Source organism: Ascidia mentula, chromosome 1 (assembly GCF_947561715.1).
Source record: "Ascidia mentula chromosome 1, kaAscMent1.1, whole genome shotgun sequence".
Taxonomy (NCBI): domain Eukaryota; kingdom Metazoa; phylum Chordata; class Ascidiacea; order Phlebobranchia; family Ascidiidae; genus Ascidia; species Ascidia mentula.
Window position 1 is genome coordinate 21,311,315 of NC_138566.1, and position 16,412 is coordinate 21,327,726.

General features: G+C 39.2%; 3 protein-coding genes across 4 annotated transcripts; 1 reads left to right on the forward strand and 2 right to left on the reverse strand.

Annotated features, from left to right (window-relative positions):
* Positions 1-724: 724 nt before the first annotated feature.
* LOC145899499 (uncharacterized) lies at positions 725-4,410 on the reverse strand. 2 transcript variants are annotated; one of them, XM_082988332.1, is made up of 3 exons: positions 4,182-4,410; positions 2,414-4,051; positions 725-2,179 (listed from the first exon to the last, which is right to left on the reverse strand). In XM_082988332.1, the coding sequence occupies exons 1-3, from the start codon at positions 4,249-4,251 to the stop codon at positions 855-857; spliced, it is 3,033 nt and encodes a 1,010-aa protein (XP_082844458.1). In that variant the 5' UTR covers positions 4,252-4,410; the 3' UTR covers positions 725-854. The 2 variants fall into 2 exon arrangements, with proteins under 2 accessions (XP_082844458.1, XP_082844449.1); XM_082988323.1 differs by having other exon boundaries at positions 726-4,051.
* A 315-nt stretch (positions 4,411-4,725) lies between these two features.
* Positions 4,726-7,149, reverse strand: LOC145901427 (heparan sulfate glucosamine 3-O-sulfotransferase 1-like). Its single transcript, XM_082989107.1, has 4 exons — positions 6,875-7,149; positions 6,437-6,561; positions 5,920-6,109; positions 4,726-5,675 (listed from the first exon to the last, which is right to left on the reverse strand). Exons 1-4 carry the CDS (start codon positions 7,094-7,096, stop codon positions 5,154-5,156), a joined length of 1,059 nt encoding a protein of 352 aa, XP_082845233.1. The 5' UTR covers positions 7,097-7,149; the 3' UTR covers positions 4,726-5,153.
* Positions 7,150-11,882: 4,733 nt separating this feature from the next.
* Positions 11,883-16,068, forward strand: LOC145901407 (uncharacterized). The gene is made up of 9 exons (XM_082989084.1): positions 11,883-12,002; positions 12,480-12,645; positions 13,098-13,251; positions 13,393-13,490; positions 13,763-13,935; positions 14,076-14,345; positions 14,910-15,036; positions 15,091-15,140; positions 15,572-16,068. Exons 1-9 carry the CDS (start codon positions 11,927-11,929, stop codon positions 15,604-15,606), a joined length of 1,149 nt encoding a protein of 382 aa, XP_082845210.1. The 5' UTR covers positions 11,883-11,926; the 3' UTR covers positions 15,607-16,068.
* The last annotated feature ends 344 nt before the right edge of the window (positions 16,069-16,412 follow it).

Here is a 16,412-nt window from a genome sequence, read left to right on the forward strand (position 1 = left end):
CGAGTTCCGTAGTTTTTCGTGGTCGCAATGGGGGACTTAAAGTTGATGCTATGGTGATACAACAAATAATTTCGTTTGTTCCTGTTAAGCACATGAACACTATCCGATATACCGAATAAATAGCATTGGAAACATTCATATTCAAACGTCATAAAAAATTTAAAAGTAATGGAGATTTTTTTTGCAGAGCATCATTCAAGGGGACTACCGGGTTCAGTTGTTCCTCAACCTGACCAGCATCCAATCATGCCGCACCCTTGAGAAAGGAAAAATGTTGTTGCTTGTTTATTCGAACTTTACTGTAATAAACATACTCTGAACGGTCAGGCCAAAAAAATTTTTATTGGACATATTAATTGTGTCATTATTGGGAGAGTTTGTTTTAAAGTAATCGACAAAAACTAATTTTTATATTTCGTTTGGTAAAATTAAGTACACATAACACTAATTCAATCTATTGGACTTTTCAATCTATTGGAAAAAAATTGTCGATGGACTCGACGCAAATAAATTTTAAATATACTAAATATTAGTGGAATGACCAAACATACGATTTCAGTTTAATGTACCACAGCAAAATATGTAAAAATCGCCGTTGTGTAATTTGACGTTAGTGAGTTGCATTGTACTCGAATCACTCAAGCATAATAATGCGTCATGCAGTACGTTTTTGGATTGCAACACGATCTCAAAACTCCCGTAAGCAAATTTTTTTTGCCATAATATCAGTACATACCTGGGATGATAAATGTATGTTTTCTAGTCCGAAATCCGTGTTGCGAAAGAGTTGTAGAAAGAGTCACGTGTTAGTGAACGTGTGCCAAATACACGTGTTTTCGGGTATTCAAATCAAATCAAATCATGTTTATTTTGTGATAAATAGCAACTACACGTAAGAACAATACACAGAGAAATGAAATGACATGGGTGGCTGCTAATGTTGTTGCAGCGTTAACTGAAGTTGTTTCAGGTATTCTTGGATGAATAGTTGCTGTGGCTGATGTTGTTGTTGGGTTATTGCTTGTTGTGGCCACTGTCGCTGTTGTTGTTGTTACAGGGATAACTGTAGTTGTTTTAGTTGTTGTGGACGGATTAATGGTTGTTGTTGCCGATGTTACTGGTGTTGTTGCAAGGTTAGCTGTACTTGTTTCTTCTGTTGTTGTTGAATTAATGGTTGTTGTGGCTGCTGTTGTTATTGCAGGGTTAACTGTAGTTGTTTCAGCTGTTGTTGTTGGATTAATGGTTGTTGTGGCTGCTGCTGTTGATGCAGGGTTAACTTTAGTTGTTTCAGCTGTTGTTGTGGCCGCTGTCGCTGCTGCTGTTGTTACATGGATAGCTGTAGTTCTTTCTGCTGTTGTTGTTGGAATAATGGTTGTTGTAGCTGCTGTTGTTGTTGCAGGGTTAACTGTAGTTGTTTTAGTTTTTGTTGTTGGATGAATGGTTGTTGTTGCAGGGTTAACGGAAGTTGTTTCAGCTGTTGTTGTTGTGGCCGCTGTCGCTGCTGTTGTTGTTGCAGGGATAACTGTAGTTGTTGCACCTGTTGTTGGATTAATGGTTGTTGTGGCTGCTGTTGTTGTTACCGGGTTAACCATAGTTGTTTCAGCTGTTGTTTTTGCCGATGTTGTTGGTGTTGTTGTTGTAGGGATAACTGTAGTTGTTGCACCTGTTGTTGGATTAATGGTTGTTGTGGCTGCTGTTGTTGTTACCGGGTTAACCATAGTTGTTTCAGCTGTTGTTTTTGCCGATGTTGCTGGTGTTGTTGTGATATGGATAGCTGTAGTTGTTTCAGCTGTTGTTGTTGGATTAATGGTTGTTGCGGCTGCTGTTGTTGTTGCAGGGTTAACTGTAGTTGTTTCAGCTATTGTTGTGGCCGCTGTCGCTGCTGTTGTTGTGATATGAATAGCTGTAGTTGTTTCAGCTGTTGTTGTTAGATTAATGGTTGATGTTGCCGATGTTGTTGTTGCAGGGTTAACTGTAGTTGTTTCAGTTATTGTTGTTGGATGAATGGTTGTTGTTGCTAGTTTTGTTGTTGCAGAGTTAACGGAAGTTGTTTCAGCCGTTGTTATTGTGGCCTCTGTTGCTGCTGTTGTTGTTACAGGGTTAACCATAGTTGTTTCAGCTGTTGTTTTTTCCGATGTTGCTGGTGTTGTTGTTGCAGGGATAACTGTAGTTGTTGCACCTGTTGTTGGATTAATGGTTGTTGTGGCTGCAGGGTTAACTGAACTTGCTTCAGCTGTTGTTGTTGTAGCTACCGTCGCTGCTGTTGTTGTTGTTGCAGGGATAACTGTAGTTGTTGCAGCTCTTGTTGTGGCTGCTGTTGTTGTTGCAGGGTAAACTGAAGTTGCTTCAGCTGTTGTTGTTGTGGCCGCTGTCGCTGCTGTTGTTGTTGCAGGGATAACTGTAGTTGTTGCACCTGTTGTTGGATTAATGGTTGTTGTGGCTGCTGTTTTTGTTGCAGGGTTAACTGAACTTGCTTCAGCTGTTGTTGTTGTGGCCGCTGTCGCTGCTGTTGTTGTTACAGGGTTAACTATAGTTGTTGCAGCTGTTGTTGTGGCTGCTGTTGTTGTTGCAGGGTAAACTGAAGTTGCTTTAGCTGTTGTTGTTGTGGCCGCTGTCGCTGCTGTTGTTGTTGCAGGGATAACTGTAGTTGTTTCAGCTGTTGTTGTTGGATTAATGGTTGTTGTGGCTGCTGTTGTTGTTACAGGGTTAACTATAGTTGTTGCACCTGTTGTTGGATTAATGGTTGTTGTGGCTGCTGTTGTTGTTACAGGGTTAACTATAGTTGTTTCAGCTGTTGTTGTTGTTGTTGCTGCTGTCGCTGCTGTTGTTGTTGCAGGAATAACTGTAGTTGTTGCAGCTGTTGTTGGATTAATTGTTGTTGTGGCTGCTGTTTTTGTTGCAGGGTTAACTGAAGTTGCTTCAGCTGTTGTTGTTGTGGCCGCTGTCGCTGCTGTGGTTGTTACAGGGATAACTGTAGTTGTTGCAGCTGTTGTTGGATTGATAGTTGTTGTGGCTGCTGTTTTTGTTGCAGAGTTAACTGAAGTTGCTTCTGCTGTTGTTATTGTGGCCGCTGTCGCTGCTGTTGTTGTTACAGGGTTAACTATAGTTGTTTCAGCTGTTGTTTTTTCCGATGTTGCTGGTGTTGATGTTGCAGGGATAACTGAAGTTGCTTCAGCTGTTGTTGTTGTGGCCGCTGTCGATGCTGTTGTTGTTACAAGGATAACTGTAGTTGTTGCAGCTGTTGTTGGATTAATAGTTGTTGTGGCTGCTGTTTTTGTTGCTGGGTTAACTGAAGTTGCTTCTGCTGTTGTTATTGTGGCCGCTGTCGCTGCTGTTGTTGTTACAGGGTTAACTATAGTTGTTTCAGCTGTTGTTTTTTCCGATGTTGCTGGTGTTGATGTTGCAGGGATAACTGAAGTTGCTTCAGCTGTTGTTGTTGTGGCCGCTGTCGATGCTGTTGTTGTTACAGGGATAACTGTAGTTGTTGCAGCTGTTGTTGGATTAATAGTTGTTGTGGCTGCTGTTTTTGTTGCAGGGTTAACTGAAGTTGCTTCTGCTGTTGTTATTGTGGCCGCTGTCGCTGCTGTTGTTGTTACAGGGTTAACTATAGTTGTTTCAGTTGTTGTTTTTTCCGATGTTGCTGGTGTTAATGTTGCAGGGATAACTGAAGTTGCTTCAGCTGTTGTTGTTGTGGCCGCTGTCGATGCTGTTGTTGTTACAGGGATAACTGTAGTTGTTGCAGCTGTTGTTGGATTAATAGTTGTTGTGGCTGCTGTTTTTGTTGCAGGGTTAACTGAAGTTGCTTCTGCTGTTGTTATTGTGGCCGCTGTCGCTGCTGTTGTTGTTACAGGGTTAACTATAGTTGTTCCAGCTGTTGTTTTTTCCGATGTTGCTGGTGTTGATGTTGCAGGGATAACTGAAGTTGCTTCAGCTGTTGTTGTTGTGGCCGCTGTCGATGCTGTTGTTGTTACAGGAATAACTGTAGTTGTTTTAGCTATTGCTGTTGCCGATGATGCGACAGATATTGTTGTGGTTGACTGTTGAGTTGATTCTTCAAATAAAATATACTAAAGTGTTTGAAAAGTACTAAAGTATGATTTATGGAAAGATTTACCGTTTCCTATCCGACCTTAAGTATACTAATTTTCAATTTTTTTATATCGTCTTACAACACTACTCACGTGATACGCCGGAGGAAACCATGGAGACCACCAACACTAACCGGAAAAACACTACGAATGATATCAACATCTTAGTCGCTCAATTGTCCTGTAGGGCTGCAGGGTAATGCTAAACTTCAGGAATCCACGAGGCTACAAAACTGAGAAACCTTAACCTGACAAACAACCGGTTGCCAACCACGTTGTTCAATGAGCAAATTGCAGCCAATTAAGACTCGACTGTCTTGCCTTATAGGGCTAAAGTGGCAAAAAGGCACTTGCCTCATTCCACAAAAAACGAGGTCTTTCTCACGTACACACGTTACCGTTATTTAAGACCCGTGGAACAAAATGCGTGAAACCAAACACTTCTGTTACCCCAATTCTTCCCAGACTCAGCCAAACACAGGGCGCGATTTATCTGCCGCTACTTGTAACTTCAGAGGGTTTGAGGGAAAGAATATTTAGCTCACTGTGTGCAGTACTTCACTTACACTCATGTTGCCGGTCGTATATTAAATTTGTATTATAAGTCCATTTAATAATAAAAATCAGTACGGCTAGTAATGTGCTTTTGGGTCAGTTGCATCCAATTATTTGTTCTCTTACACACACAATTTTTCCAAATCTTAAGAAAAACAGGTAAAAATTGAAAAATTATGTGGTTGGAAAATCGCCCCAATACGGATCATACGAAAGGCCGTTAGTGAACAAATATTCCACAACACGTGTTGGTTCAACGAAATCCGTATTGGTTGCGCCAAACGATGGTAAATGTATGTGCTTGCTTGGCATAGGTCTACGTAAATGTCAGAAGCACAATCGAAAAACAGTCGTTACAGTTTTATGCTTTGGCGACGATCGGCATTCGTTGTTACTCATTGGATTGTGCATATATAACACTTTTGTTTCATCGCTTAGCTATAAAACGCAAAAAAACAAAAGGTTTTTCGCTTTCTTCACACAAATATACACTCTTGTCACACGAATATGTTACTTCCATTCCAACTTGGCCCCAATGAGTCGCGTGAGTTTGTCGTTGTGAGGTTTGTAAAATCTCTCAAGCTTTTGTGTTGTAACGTGATCGAGTTTTGTTTCATTGATCATCCGATTATCTTCTTTCTCAGCGCAGTGAAACTCGTGCTCCACGTACAAGCAGTTTAAGCCCGTCCGTTTGTCTGCAACAAAGTTTGAACTCCCTAATTTGATCGGCAATGCGGCAAATTGCTGGATATTCATCATAACTTTTGCTGGATTTTCCTTCAGCTCCTTGCCCGTAACAAAGAGAATGTGTTGGCGAGGATACAATGCGATCAGGCCCTCTAGATCGTACGCGTACACACCGCGAGATACGATCGTCTTGTCGAATTTATTGCGATCCAGACGGAGGCTGTCCAAATAAGCGCCGAAAAGCTGGTCGTCCTGCGTGAAATCTAAGTCCAGCACTCCCGCATCGATGTAATTGATCGCATCATTTACCGTTTGCTGAAATGTACGCCCCTTCAGGTGTTTTTGCTAAAACAAAATACATGTTTACAATGGCAGCCGACGGCGTAATAAAAATGACCAGGTTATGATGGCGCAAAGAATACAGTCACCAACAATTTCCTAAATGAATGCAAACCCCAGGAAAAAGTTTCCATAATTTTAATTGTATGGTCTTTGTTTACATGTTGTGTCAACTCACTCGTTCCAACGGTTTAGTTGAACAAGAACCCGTTCATTCACACTAAACCGTTAACTGTAATGTAATACGTACCCAACTGTGTAGCACGAAGTTGTTGTATTCTGATAGCGCTCTTTTCACTGGATCGCACAGAAGAACAACCACCTTCTGTGGCCTTTTTGGCCCTAGTCGGTTGAAGAAGTTGGCTGTGTTCATGCAGCTCGGAAATGTAAAAACGACAGTTTTGTTCGGGGTTTCCACCTTTGCAGTTTGAATTGAGCGTCTGCGAAAATCAAGCGCATGATACAAATATGCTTACAGACAGTTCGACTTTATAACATAGTCAGGTTTAATTGATCACATATACCTGAACATATATGTCATACAAAAAATGTTGGTAATCGATGGAAAAAGCTTGTTTTAACATTTTTGATTAGCAACGAACGAAATATTAAGGTCGCGTGTGGTAAAATGTGCACCCATGTTCCATTATGACAGACAAAATGTTGCATGCTTCGAAGATTATTGTTGCCATGTCAAACTTCGAAAAATTAAATACCCCCCGTTTTTTCTTTAACTAATTGGTGCATGGGGTGAACAAATCACTTACACAAATATATTCAGGTTTGTGTAACCCAGGGGTGCTTTCTCCTCACTGATATGAACGGAAGGGTGGTTTCCCAACATCATTTCCAAGTAACTCAAGCCGCATTGTCTTGCTGAAACCAGCCCTAGCTGTACAAAAATACATCGACCATATATTGCCACGTACTAAAGTTGAGCAGAGTCATTCGATCGCCATGATAATGCCAGTATTAGTAAATAATGAACCATTTTGAAATTAAGGTGCCAAATCAGTATTTCGCGAAGCTGTACTTTGGTACAGCAATCCGTTTTTCACAGTACACTACTAAAAGTATCATCATACCATAGTATCAATATTTTACAGAAGTTCAGCGCACAGATATTTTTTATGAGCAAACCTACAGCTTATGTGATTTATTTACGTAGGTACGATAGGTTACAAGAACATTTACTTAAGACTTACTGTCTTTAGTTGTTTGCCATAAACAGGACCTCTGAATACATAGCCTTTCTGCACGTCGTACGATATCTTCGTGCTTTTATGTTTGACACCAGTGGTTTGAGGCTTCCGAGAAAATACCGAAAACTCTACTACAAGAAGAATTATAGCCAAGAAAAGACACAGTAAAGCAAACAAGTACCGAATTGTCCACATCCTACCCATTTGCGCTTGCCCTTGCACCATTCAAAAAAACTGATTAGAGTTAGGTCGGGCAAGTATTGAGCGCATCCGGATCTCGCGCTAGTTTCTCACGAGAAATAAAGCCGAATTAAGGCTAGAAAATCGCTCATCCATGAATGCATTTACATGAGCACTAAATATAAAACTAAACATTTCGTATGCACTGGTTGTCATTTGCATATAAAAGAATTCATATGTGTTTGTTGTCTTTTTTATGATGACTGTTTGAAATAGATATTAACAGCATTGCAAAATTATTTTTTTTCGGGGGTAGACACTTTCCGTGATGACTACACGACTTTTTTCAGACGTTTTAAATTTCTAAATGCTTTTGCATCAACAACCTTTGAACATAAATACAAAGCATTACCATTCTTGAAATATTTATTTCCCGAACTCTATAATAAATAGGCCCATAACAAACAAAATTAGCAGTGTCGTCTGCCGTTTAAATTTAACAAAAAATGTTTATGTTGAAATAATATAGCGTTAAAATTGCGCCCAAGGTTTACTGCTACAATCGATTAGTATTCGCCTAATGGAAAAAAGTACAATTTGTCTTGGTTTAGTTTACGATTTACATAATCGGAGTTGGTCGTTGTTCGTTTTATTTTGTTTGTAACTAACTTACTATCTTCAGTATACTTATCAATTTCAAAATCGGTGTTTTTAGCATATTTGCGCCGATTTGGTCAATCATTTTAATTGAAACTATTTTAATTTCACATTTGCTACGTGAAACCTTGCCCAAATAACATGTTACATCAGTAAAAAGACACTACAGGTATATGACTTATTTCTTGTCCAATTTTATTGGACAATTTATATTTCTGATATAAACACAGCACATTGTACGGCAGAGAGTAACTTCTCAAGAACAACATCTATCACTAGTACGTATATCTTGTGAAGTAAAAATAAACCAATTTGTATTTAAAATCAATTATCACAAAGCACTACTTCTAGGTAAACTCGAAACCAACAAGTTTCTTCAGTTTTTCGTTGAACGGTTGGTAAAACTTTTGCAGCTGACGAACCGAGGTGGGATCGGGAGTAGGTTTTCCTTCACCCGTGGTTCTGCTTTTCTCTTTTCCCAGACAGTGGAGCCTATCGTCCAACGCAATGCAATAGAAATCTGTCCGTGACGAAACATAACATCCTTCCTTGAATACGTGGCAAAAAACTGCGCAGGGTCGTACGCATACACGCCACGTGACACTATGGTGAGGTCGTGAAGAAAATTGTGCCGAAGTTCGTCAAAGTATTTGCCGAAAAGTTCATCCTCATTTTGGTAAACAGCTTTCTGCGCTGTCGCGGTGAGCGAAGTAACTGTGTCGTTGACCAGTTCCGAAAAAGACCGCCCTTTCAAGCGAGCTGTTGAAACAACATTAGTATTTATTTACTTCAAGATGTAAACACACAAGTGCGAACCAAGTTAAAACCGGAATTTACAACGAAGTGCAAAGTTTGTTGAATACTTTTTAAACCACACAAAACAATCACCCAGTTCTGAAAGATGAAGTTATGGTAGTCGGAGAAAGCTCGCTTCACCGGATCGCACAACAAAATGATCAACTTTTGTGGCTTTTCTTCACCCATTTCGACGAATGCATTTGGTGTAGTCATGCAACTGAGGTTGGAAATGAGAATCGCTTTATCAACTAAAGTGTATTTTGGCATTAACACCCAATTTGACGAAAACAGTTACCCCTGTTTAATATCTATTGTTTTTGCGTATTTCGGGAGACTCTTGGAGATTTGAAGATAGTTTATTTGACGATTTATGTGGTAGCGTTACATTTTTAGCATTTGAACACGAATGCGTGCAGCATGGTATAAAAGCTTTTCTTACAATAGTCTGAAATTGTGCATTTACTGTCCTCGCACTTGATTTTTGTCGAAATTTAAACGAAATGTTAAAAAAGACTTCATTAATTTAATGCGAAATATAACATCTGTTGAACACCTGGTCACGTGACAAGCGGTGCCAATCTTATCTACTCCCACCTTTTTTCTTGTGTTTTCTTACGTTTTTCTTACGTTTTTTGTGTTCATGTACCTAATAACTTGTTGCCACATAACCCGAAACAAGTCTCACCGTCGGTTGTAATAAAAATCTCTTAACCTTAAATCGTTGTTCAAACCTCATAAAATTTGTTGCCTCTGTGTACATTGTTAACTTGTTTGTTTGCTGTGTGTCAAGTGTCGCTTTAAAGTTTTAACTGAATTTCCTATTTTTTTTATATTTTTTTGGTAATAATACATCGTTTGCACTAAGCCAGTATCAAGATTACTGCTACAAATACCATGACGTCAGTAAAGTGCCCACGGTATTTGCAATTGACGAAGAGGCAGTAGGAGAAAACGCAGTTGAACCAGGGTTAAAACGTTTTGATAAGTAAGACGTCAGTTTCCTCTGTCATGATTAATGGCAACTGACAGGTAAAAATAGTTAATAGCACCAGTTAGACTTGCGTCAAAGGAGCTTATTCTTGCCCTGGGAGTGATATACATTCATTGCTATACGGCTAAAATGTATTAGTGTTGACCACGAGTATTCGCTTTAGGGTTTAAAATTAAATTTTGAGCCGGTTACTCCCTGAATGTTTTAAAGCTTGTAAAAAAATTTTTGTCACCATGTACTGTGTACAATATTGGCCACTAAAGTCCGAGATTTCCACGTGAAAACAATCCAAAATATATTAAAGCTGAAATTTATGCAAGTGTAACTTGGCAAAGAATTTCCGTCTCATTAACAACAAACTAAATGGCTTGCGTAAGCTAATTGGGCTACCTATGCACCATAAAAACGTTTTACGTCACTACGAAGTGCATATCCACAGCACCAGACTCACACTAATTAATTGCGTTGTCGCGTGTGTTATACGTCAGTATAAAGTTCTCTGCCTAGTTGTTGTGATGTGCATTGCGCATTTTTTTGGTAGCGCAACCAAACTATATTGCAATAACGTTTTGTGCGACACAGTCAACCCAAAGGCTAAGTTAAGGAAATTTCTCAATAAAGTTTAGTTGGGATATGACGTTGTTTCAGGAAGTCATACAGAGAGGTTACGCGTAAAAACGTGGGTGCTTATGCCAGGGCCTTAGTACGTTAAAAAGTTGCAAACACTACTCCACAGCTGTGTTGTAATACCACAACGTGCTAGCAGATAGCTTGCAAGTGGACTGGTTGTGATAAGTATAAAAGGCTAAGATGTACTCTGTCGTGATGTTGCAGTAAAATTGTTTGTTTGCATCACTGTTTTAAACAAGCTTGATTAGCGCTTGACTGTACTCGACTAAAAAGACATGGATATATGTTATGACGTTAGTTGAGGCTAGCAGTAAGAAATTATTACTTGCACTAGTCCGATGATAGTTTTATTTCTTTGAATCGCCTGTATAGTCTCCAGGGCTGACAAAGACTCAGTAACGGATTAGTACAAAATATGATAAATAGTCCTTAAGTCGTCCGTCAGTTTGAAGTTTCTACGACATATATATTTCGCTTGTATGTGCAGGAATCAACGGTATCGCTAAAAAACAACACAAAAACGCCGTTAACCAACAGTAATACAATACATTTTTCAAATCTAGCTCGGACTTGTCAGAAGAAAAAACTGCTGATCCAGCTATAAGCTGCATTGCCTGGGCTGCCAAGCCTGAAAACCTCATGATCGCGACACGTTAGCTGTGATCGCCAAGCAAGGACTTGCGCAGTGGGGCTGTCATGCCATTGCATGTAATCTTACTGCGTTATCTGATACGGTGGTAGAGGTAAACGTGAAAGTTGCCTGGCAAGTTGTGCGCTGGCGCACCAGTGTACTTTGGCCACAATATACCCCGTGAAAGCACTGAGCTCCTATAGCTCAGTTGGTAGAGCGTATAGGGCCCAGTTAGCCCAGGGTCGTGAGTCCAAACCTCACCGGGAGCTTGATTTTTCAAATCTTGCTCGGACCTGTCAGAAAAATGTGGCTGATCCAGCTAGGCTGCATTGTATGGGCTGCCAATCCTGAAAACCTCATGATCGCAATACGTTAGCTGTAATCGCCAAGCAAGAACCTGCACAGTGGGGCGATCCTGCCTATCATGCCATTGCATGTAATCTTATTGCATTATCTGATACGGTGGTGGAGATCCCCTATGTTAATGTGATGGTTGCCTGGCAAGTTGTGCGCTTGCGCACCAGTGTACCTTGGCCATACTATACCCCGTGAAACCAGTGATCTCCTGTAGCTCAGTTAGTAGAGTGTTAGGTCTGGTTAGCCCAGGGTCGTGAGTTCAAAGCTCACCGGGAGCTTGATTTTTCAAATCTTGCTCCGACTTGTCAGAAAAAAGGCTAATCCAGCTAGGCTGCATTGCCTGGGCTGACAAGCCTGAAAACCTCATGATCAATCGTACTTTTACGAAATAGGAAGTGCACAATTTATTTTTGTGCAACCTTGCTGCGTTTGCGTTGATTCTCGCATACAAATTTGCAATAATCGCTTCGCGTCAAACACTATGTTCATAATTTTTGCTACAGACTGTGTGTATCCTGTGTGTCTCGCAAAACCCATGGTAATAATATACGTCAGCGTTGTCAGGAAAACGATAAAGGAACAAAAACTACACACACCTGGCAAATATGGGATAGCAGCAGTTGCAATATATTGCAGAACGAGCGGTTGAAACAAACATCTATGTAACAGCATTGGCTACTTAATTCCTGTCTTTTGCAATTCATATTTGTTTGTTTAAAGTTCAACCCATGTCCAGTGTTCAACACAGTTGATTACTTGTGTCTTCCAGGTTGTGCATGCCTAAGATATATTTCTTACGATTTCTTGCTTTATGAGCGAGCGAATTATGTGGAGGTACCTTATTTGTCGAGCTCTGTTGGTTTTCTTTTTTGGAAATATTTTCGGCGGTAAGTGAACTTTTGTGTTGACAGTTGTCCAGTAATTCTAGAATATACATGAAATGCATTTGAACGTGAAATTCACGCTTCTTGTGACACGAAAAATTTAGAGATTTTATTGCCTGCGACTACTAGAATTGATTCATTGACAGCATCATTGAGTAAGTTTGACAACTTGAATTTACCAGCACTGCGACTTTTTGCACTTTTGTGCGCAATAAACCTTTCAATTTTGGTCCCCGTGACTTACTCATGTGGATGCGCACTTACAAACCTTTATTGAGCACCGGACCTTTTTCTGATCTAGTATATTTGACAAAACAAGCTACGCAACACTAATTAGAAAAGTAGATAATAAAGGACCCAAACGAAAGGTACAGCTATTTGAGCCTTTCAAGTAATACGTATAATTATCAAACTATAATTTCATGAAAACATGAAGTTTGGTTTAAAACCAGCAATGTGATGGTATATGTTTACATTTAGATGCGCAAGATGTCGATATCGTTTTTTTGGTGGACAGCACCTCTTCTATTTCTAATTCGGATTTTGCAACCTACAAAGCAGCCTTTGTTGCTGCCGCGGATCTGATTCCCTTTTCAAGAACTTTTCACGCTGGGGTTCTCCAATACGGAAACCAAGACGTTCGAAAGTAAATGCTAATGTAATTATGTAAATTCTATTGTAATTCTGCATAGGAAAGGTAGATGGTATCATTTTCACAACACACATTACATTGGACAAGTGATTCTTAAACTTTTTCACGTGCAACGCACTTTAAAAAGATTCACATTCCCAACTCACCAATAAAAACTTCATCACGACGATTTGTTTAAATATTTAAAATTTTCAGTCGCTCAAGGCTGAATTAGCTGTTTTTACCTCCATTTTTGACGAAAAGGAAAATTTTCCTTGTGAAAATTTTTATGCGACAGCCTTGGGAACTCAAAACGGCGAACCCGGGCGCTGCGATGCACAATTTGAGAACCTCGACATTTTATCAATTGAACTAAATTTTTATTTCATGACGGAAATAAACAACTCATGCAATCACAATTCTAATGTTAAAAAAAAAGTTTCTCATCAACCGCTATCTATTTGCAGCATTGACTACCGTACGGATTCCTTTTATCAATATCCAACAAAACTGGGTGATTGCAATAATGCAACGTGTTTCAAAACTGCAATTAACGACAACATGCCCCACCTCCTTGCTGCGAGCACTTTTACCTTCACAGCAATTACGCGAGCTGTTCGGGTGAGTGCTGTTCTGCAAGAAAACACTCTCTGTTTCTGTTCTTGTTTTGTCGCTTCCAATTATGTCAACACACATTTCTGCGTTCCCAAACGTTTTAAAGGACGATGGATCAAACAAATTACATTTTGTCTTTTTGCCCAGATTGACTTCAATCGATCAGTAAATTTCGCGAATTCTAAGAAGTTCCTAGTTTTGACCACTGACGATCCCGCGATTGACTTAAGTACGACAACGAAAAGGTAATAAATAATTTCGAAAACTCAAAAATTCTATATTTAACTTGGCGTCAGATCATCGTTTGTTGATATCATCATTTCCTTGGTGCATCGGACAGTTTTTCGGGGGATGCCACATGTATTCTTTTCCTCAAAGTTCCTTCTCCAATCCCACAAACTGTACTTGAAACACTACTTTTTCATAATGTTTCGTCACGGAAAGAATATTAAATTTCCGGAAAATGAACAGGACACTGGCCCATTTTTACCAACCAATTTTTTTTTTTACATCGCAGTGATAACCTCATAGCAGATAACAATATCACCGCATATGCCATTGGAGTGGGCCCGAATGACAATAACGCACAACTGCTGCAAGTAGCTGGAAATGCGTCCCGAGTATATGAGGCTACTTTTTCTGACTTCGGAGCAAAACTGAATGCTACTTTGGAGGAAATACTTAAACAAGGTTATTATTTAACTGAAATAATCGTTGATAACACATTAGCAAAAGCACGTGTTTGCAAAGTTGTGTAGTTGCATTAAATGAAAATAGGTACGTTTATTTAAATAATGTTAAAACTTTGTGTACATTTATGTTACTCCCAGTGGCAACGATGACAACAATATCGACAGAAGCGTCAACCACAATCACTATGACAGCAACCACAATGACCACAAAGCAGACCACAACAATGATGCCCGCAAATACACCAACCATCCCAGAAAACGACTTTCCAACAACCACTACGACCATACAAGCAACCAACGCAACCATACAAACGAAAACAACGACATTTTCAACAACCACCGTGACCATACCAACAACTATCGAGATCATTAAAGGAAAAACTAACTCCACAACAAATTGCACTTCAGGTAGTCACTAAAATTGTTTTAACTATGTGTTTTATAGAAAAGAGCTAGCTTTAACTTTCAGTTGAGCAGTTCACAGTACACTCTCCTGTTTCAACTTATCTGGTCTCTTCAATGCTAAAGTTATTCTATCCTCATTGTATACAGTTTTTATTTTTAAAATGTGACCCACTTTATAATATAATGATGTACATTTTTTGAATTAGATTGTCAATAAATTAAAAAGTTTTAGCAAAAACAACTTTTAAATTTAATTTTAACGACTCGTCAAATAAGGCGGATAAACAGCAATTTCTTGTAAATTTCTCGAGATATAATAGAATACAACGCAAATTATGATACCGATTATCAAAAAATTAAGATTCAACCAATCCATACCGCGAAGAAAATATGTATTCTTTTCATTTTTTGCGATATACGCAAATTGACTAAAGGAATCACTGAAACAAAAAAATAAAACTTTATTTGCAACTACTTTGCAGGATTTTAAATTCTAAATTTGTCTTTAACTTTTCATGAGCACGAATGTCTTGTGGCTACACCCATACAATGTGTTTATTTTCCAAGCAACAATATCAGCATCCAACAGCACCAACTTATCAGCTATCACTGGTTGGACGTTGGCTTGCATTGCAGTGATTGCCCTAATTTGCATGGTTGGATATCGTGTGATGGAGCAAAGACGAAAAACAAGGCGAGACCGAAAATGTTGTTTGTTAATTATCTGAAGAGTAAACACTGTTTTTAGGGTTGTTCGGTTGAACAATCCCACCGAAGTCACGGTTGCAGCAGCGGCAGGCGAGTAAACAATCTACGCTTCCTTACGCTGAAATTGGACAATACAAAAATCACGGTTTTCTTAATTAACTAGTCCGGCCGTACAATCTTATACTTAGTCACTCGGTCACAACAACCCTATATAGTTCATACCATACGTTTTCTGTATTAAGCGGGTATAGTTTTAATTGGTGGGTTACATGTTCGAAATCTATCAATCGACAGAGCCGTAGTGCGTTAATTGTTAAGAGGCGACAGTTTCGATAGTGCGTTATTGAATGCAAAGACTATACAGTATCTTATTAGAAGTCGATTAGGATAAGTAATGTTGTTGTCTGCCTCGTCTGCGATGTTGTTAGTCTGTAAAAAAACGCACGTCTAGTGAACTAAGAAATACTCGCCACAAGAAAATTACGTCATGGTCAACATGATTTCGTATCTTGTATCAGCAGATAACCGACAACAAGACGATGCGTACATTTTGTAACAAACCATCCCAACAACCAATAACCAACCAGCACAGCAGAACCATCCTTCCAACCAACACCAACCAAACCCTGACATCAACCAATACGAAACCACGCAAGATCATTAACGTGAACATTAAAACCACTGATAAGAATTCAGAATACATGATTTCAAGTACAGTTGCAGAAAACGAAAAACAATTATCAACTGTACTTTCAAAGTTTTAAACATGTTTGTTGATTTTAAATAAATCATGGCTTTAATAATAATGGCAATGCCAATGTAACTATTTACTGCAAAATTGTCTTGAAATAAGGGCTGCAGACCTAATAGGTCTCATCAGTGCGGCTATAATGTGACTTTCAACCATCTTGTCAGCTAAATAGTCGGACTGAACATTATTGGCTCTATGGCTTATACTTGTATTGAAATGTTTGTTTTGTGGTTTCATGCTATCGTTGTTTTGTTCATTAAACTTATTTCACGTAAGCCATCGTTGCATTGCGTTTTGTACTTTGTAGTAAGCTTTTTTGTATTTTGTAGTTACAGTGTTTACTGCATTTTCCACCTCTGCAGGTAGCATGTTGCTCCATGATTTGGGTAGTGCAGTCAGTCATTGTTTTATGTTCCAGCCTACTCTTTCCGGGTTTAATGCATTGTGCTTATGAAGCGTTTCATAAATGCCGTGGAGAGGAATGTGTAACGTAATAAATAACGTTTGCATTCATGGAAATATGAACAATGGTCACACAACAGCCAGTTTCGTCATTAACTTCCGGAATCTCTTTCCACGGGGTTATTGGGTTAATGCATTCAATAGGTGGC

Coding starts and splice junctions, on each gene's coding strand:
- LOC145899499 (XM_082988323.1), bottom strand. CDS start 4,251: ATGTTGATATCATTCGTAGTGTTTTTCCGGTTAGTGTTGGTGGTCTCC. Junction 4,052..4,181: donor GGTTTCCTCCGGCGTATCAC/GTGAGTAGTGTT, acceptor TTTTATTTGAAG/AATCAACTCAACAGTCAACC.
- LOC145901427 (XM_082989107.1), bottom strand. CDS start 7,096: ATGGTGCAAGGGCAAGCGCAAATGGGTAGGATGTGGACAATTCGGTAC. Junction 6,562..6,874: donor ATGGCAAACAACTAAAGACA/GTAAGTCTTAAG, acceptor ATTTTTGTACAG/CTAGGGCTGGTTTCAGCAAG. Junction 6,110..6,436: donor ACAAACCTGAATATATTTGT/GTAAGTGATTTG, acceptor TGATTTTCGCAG/ACGCTCAATTCAAACTGCAA.
- LOC145901407 (XM_082989084.1), top strand. CDS start 11,927: ATGAGCGAGCGAATTATGTGGAGGTACCTTATTTGTCGAGCTCTGTTG. Junction 13,936..14,075: donor GGAGGAAATACTTAAACAAG/GTTATTATTTAA, acceptor TGTTACTCCCAG/TGGCAACGATGACAACAATA. Junction 14,346..14,909: donor CACAACAAATTGCACTTCAG/GTAGTCACTAAA, acceptor TTATTTTCCAAG/CAACAATATCAGCATCCAAC.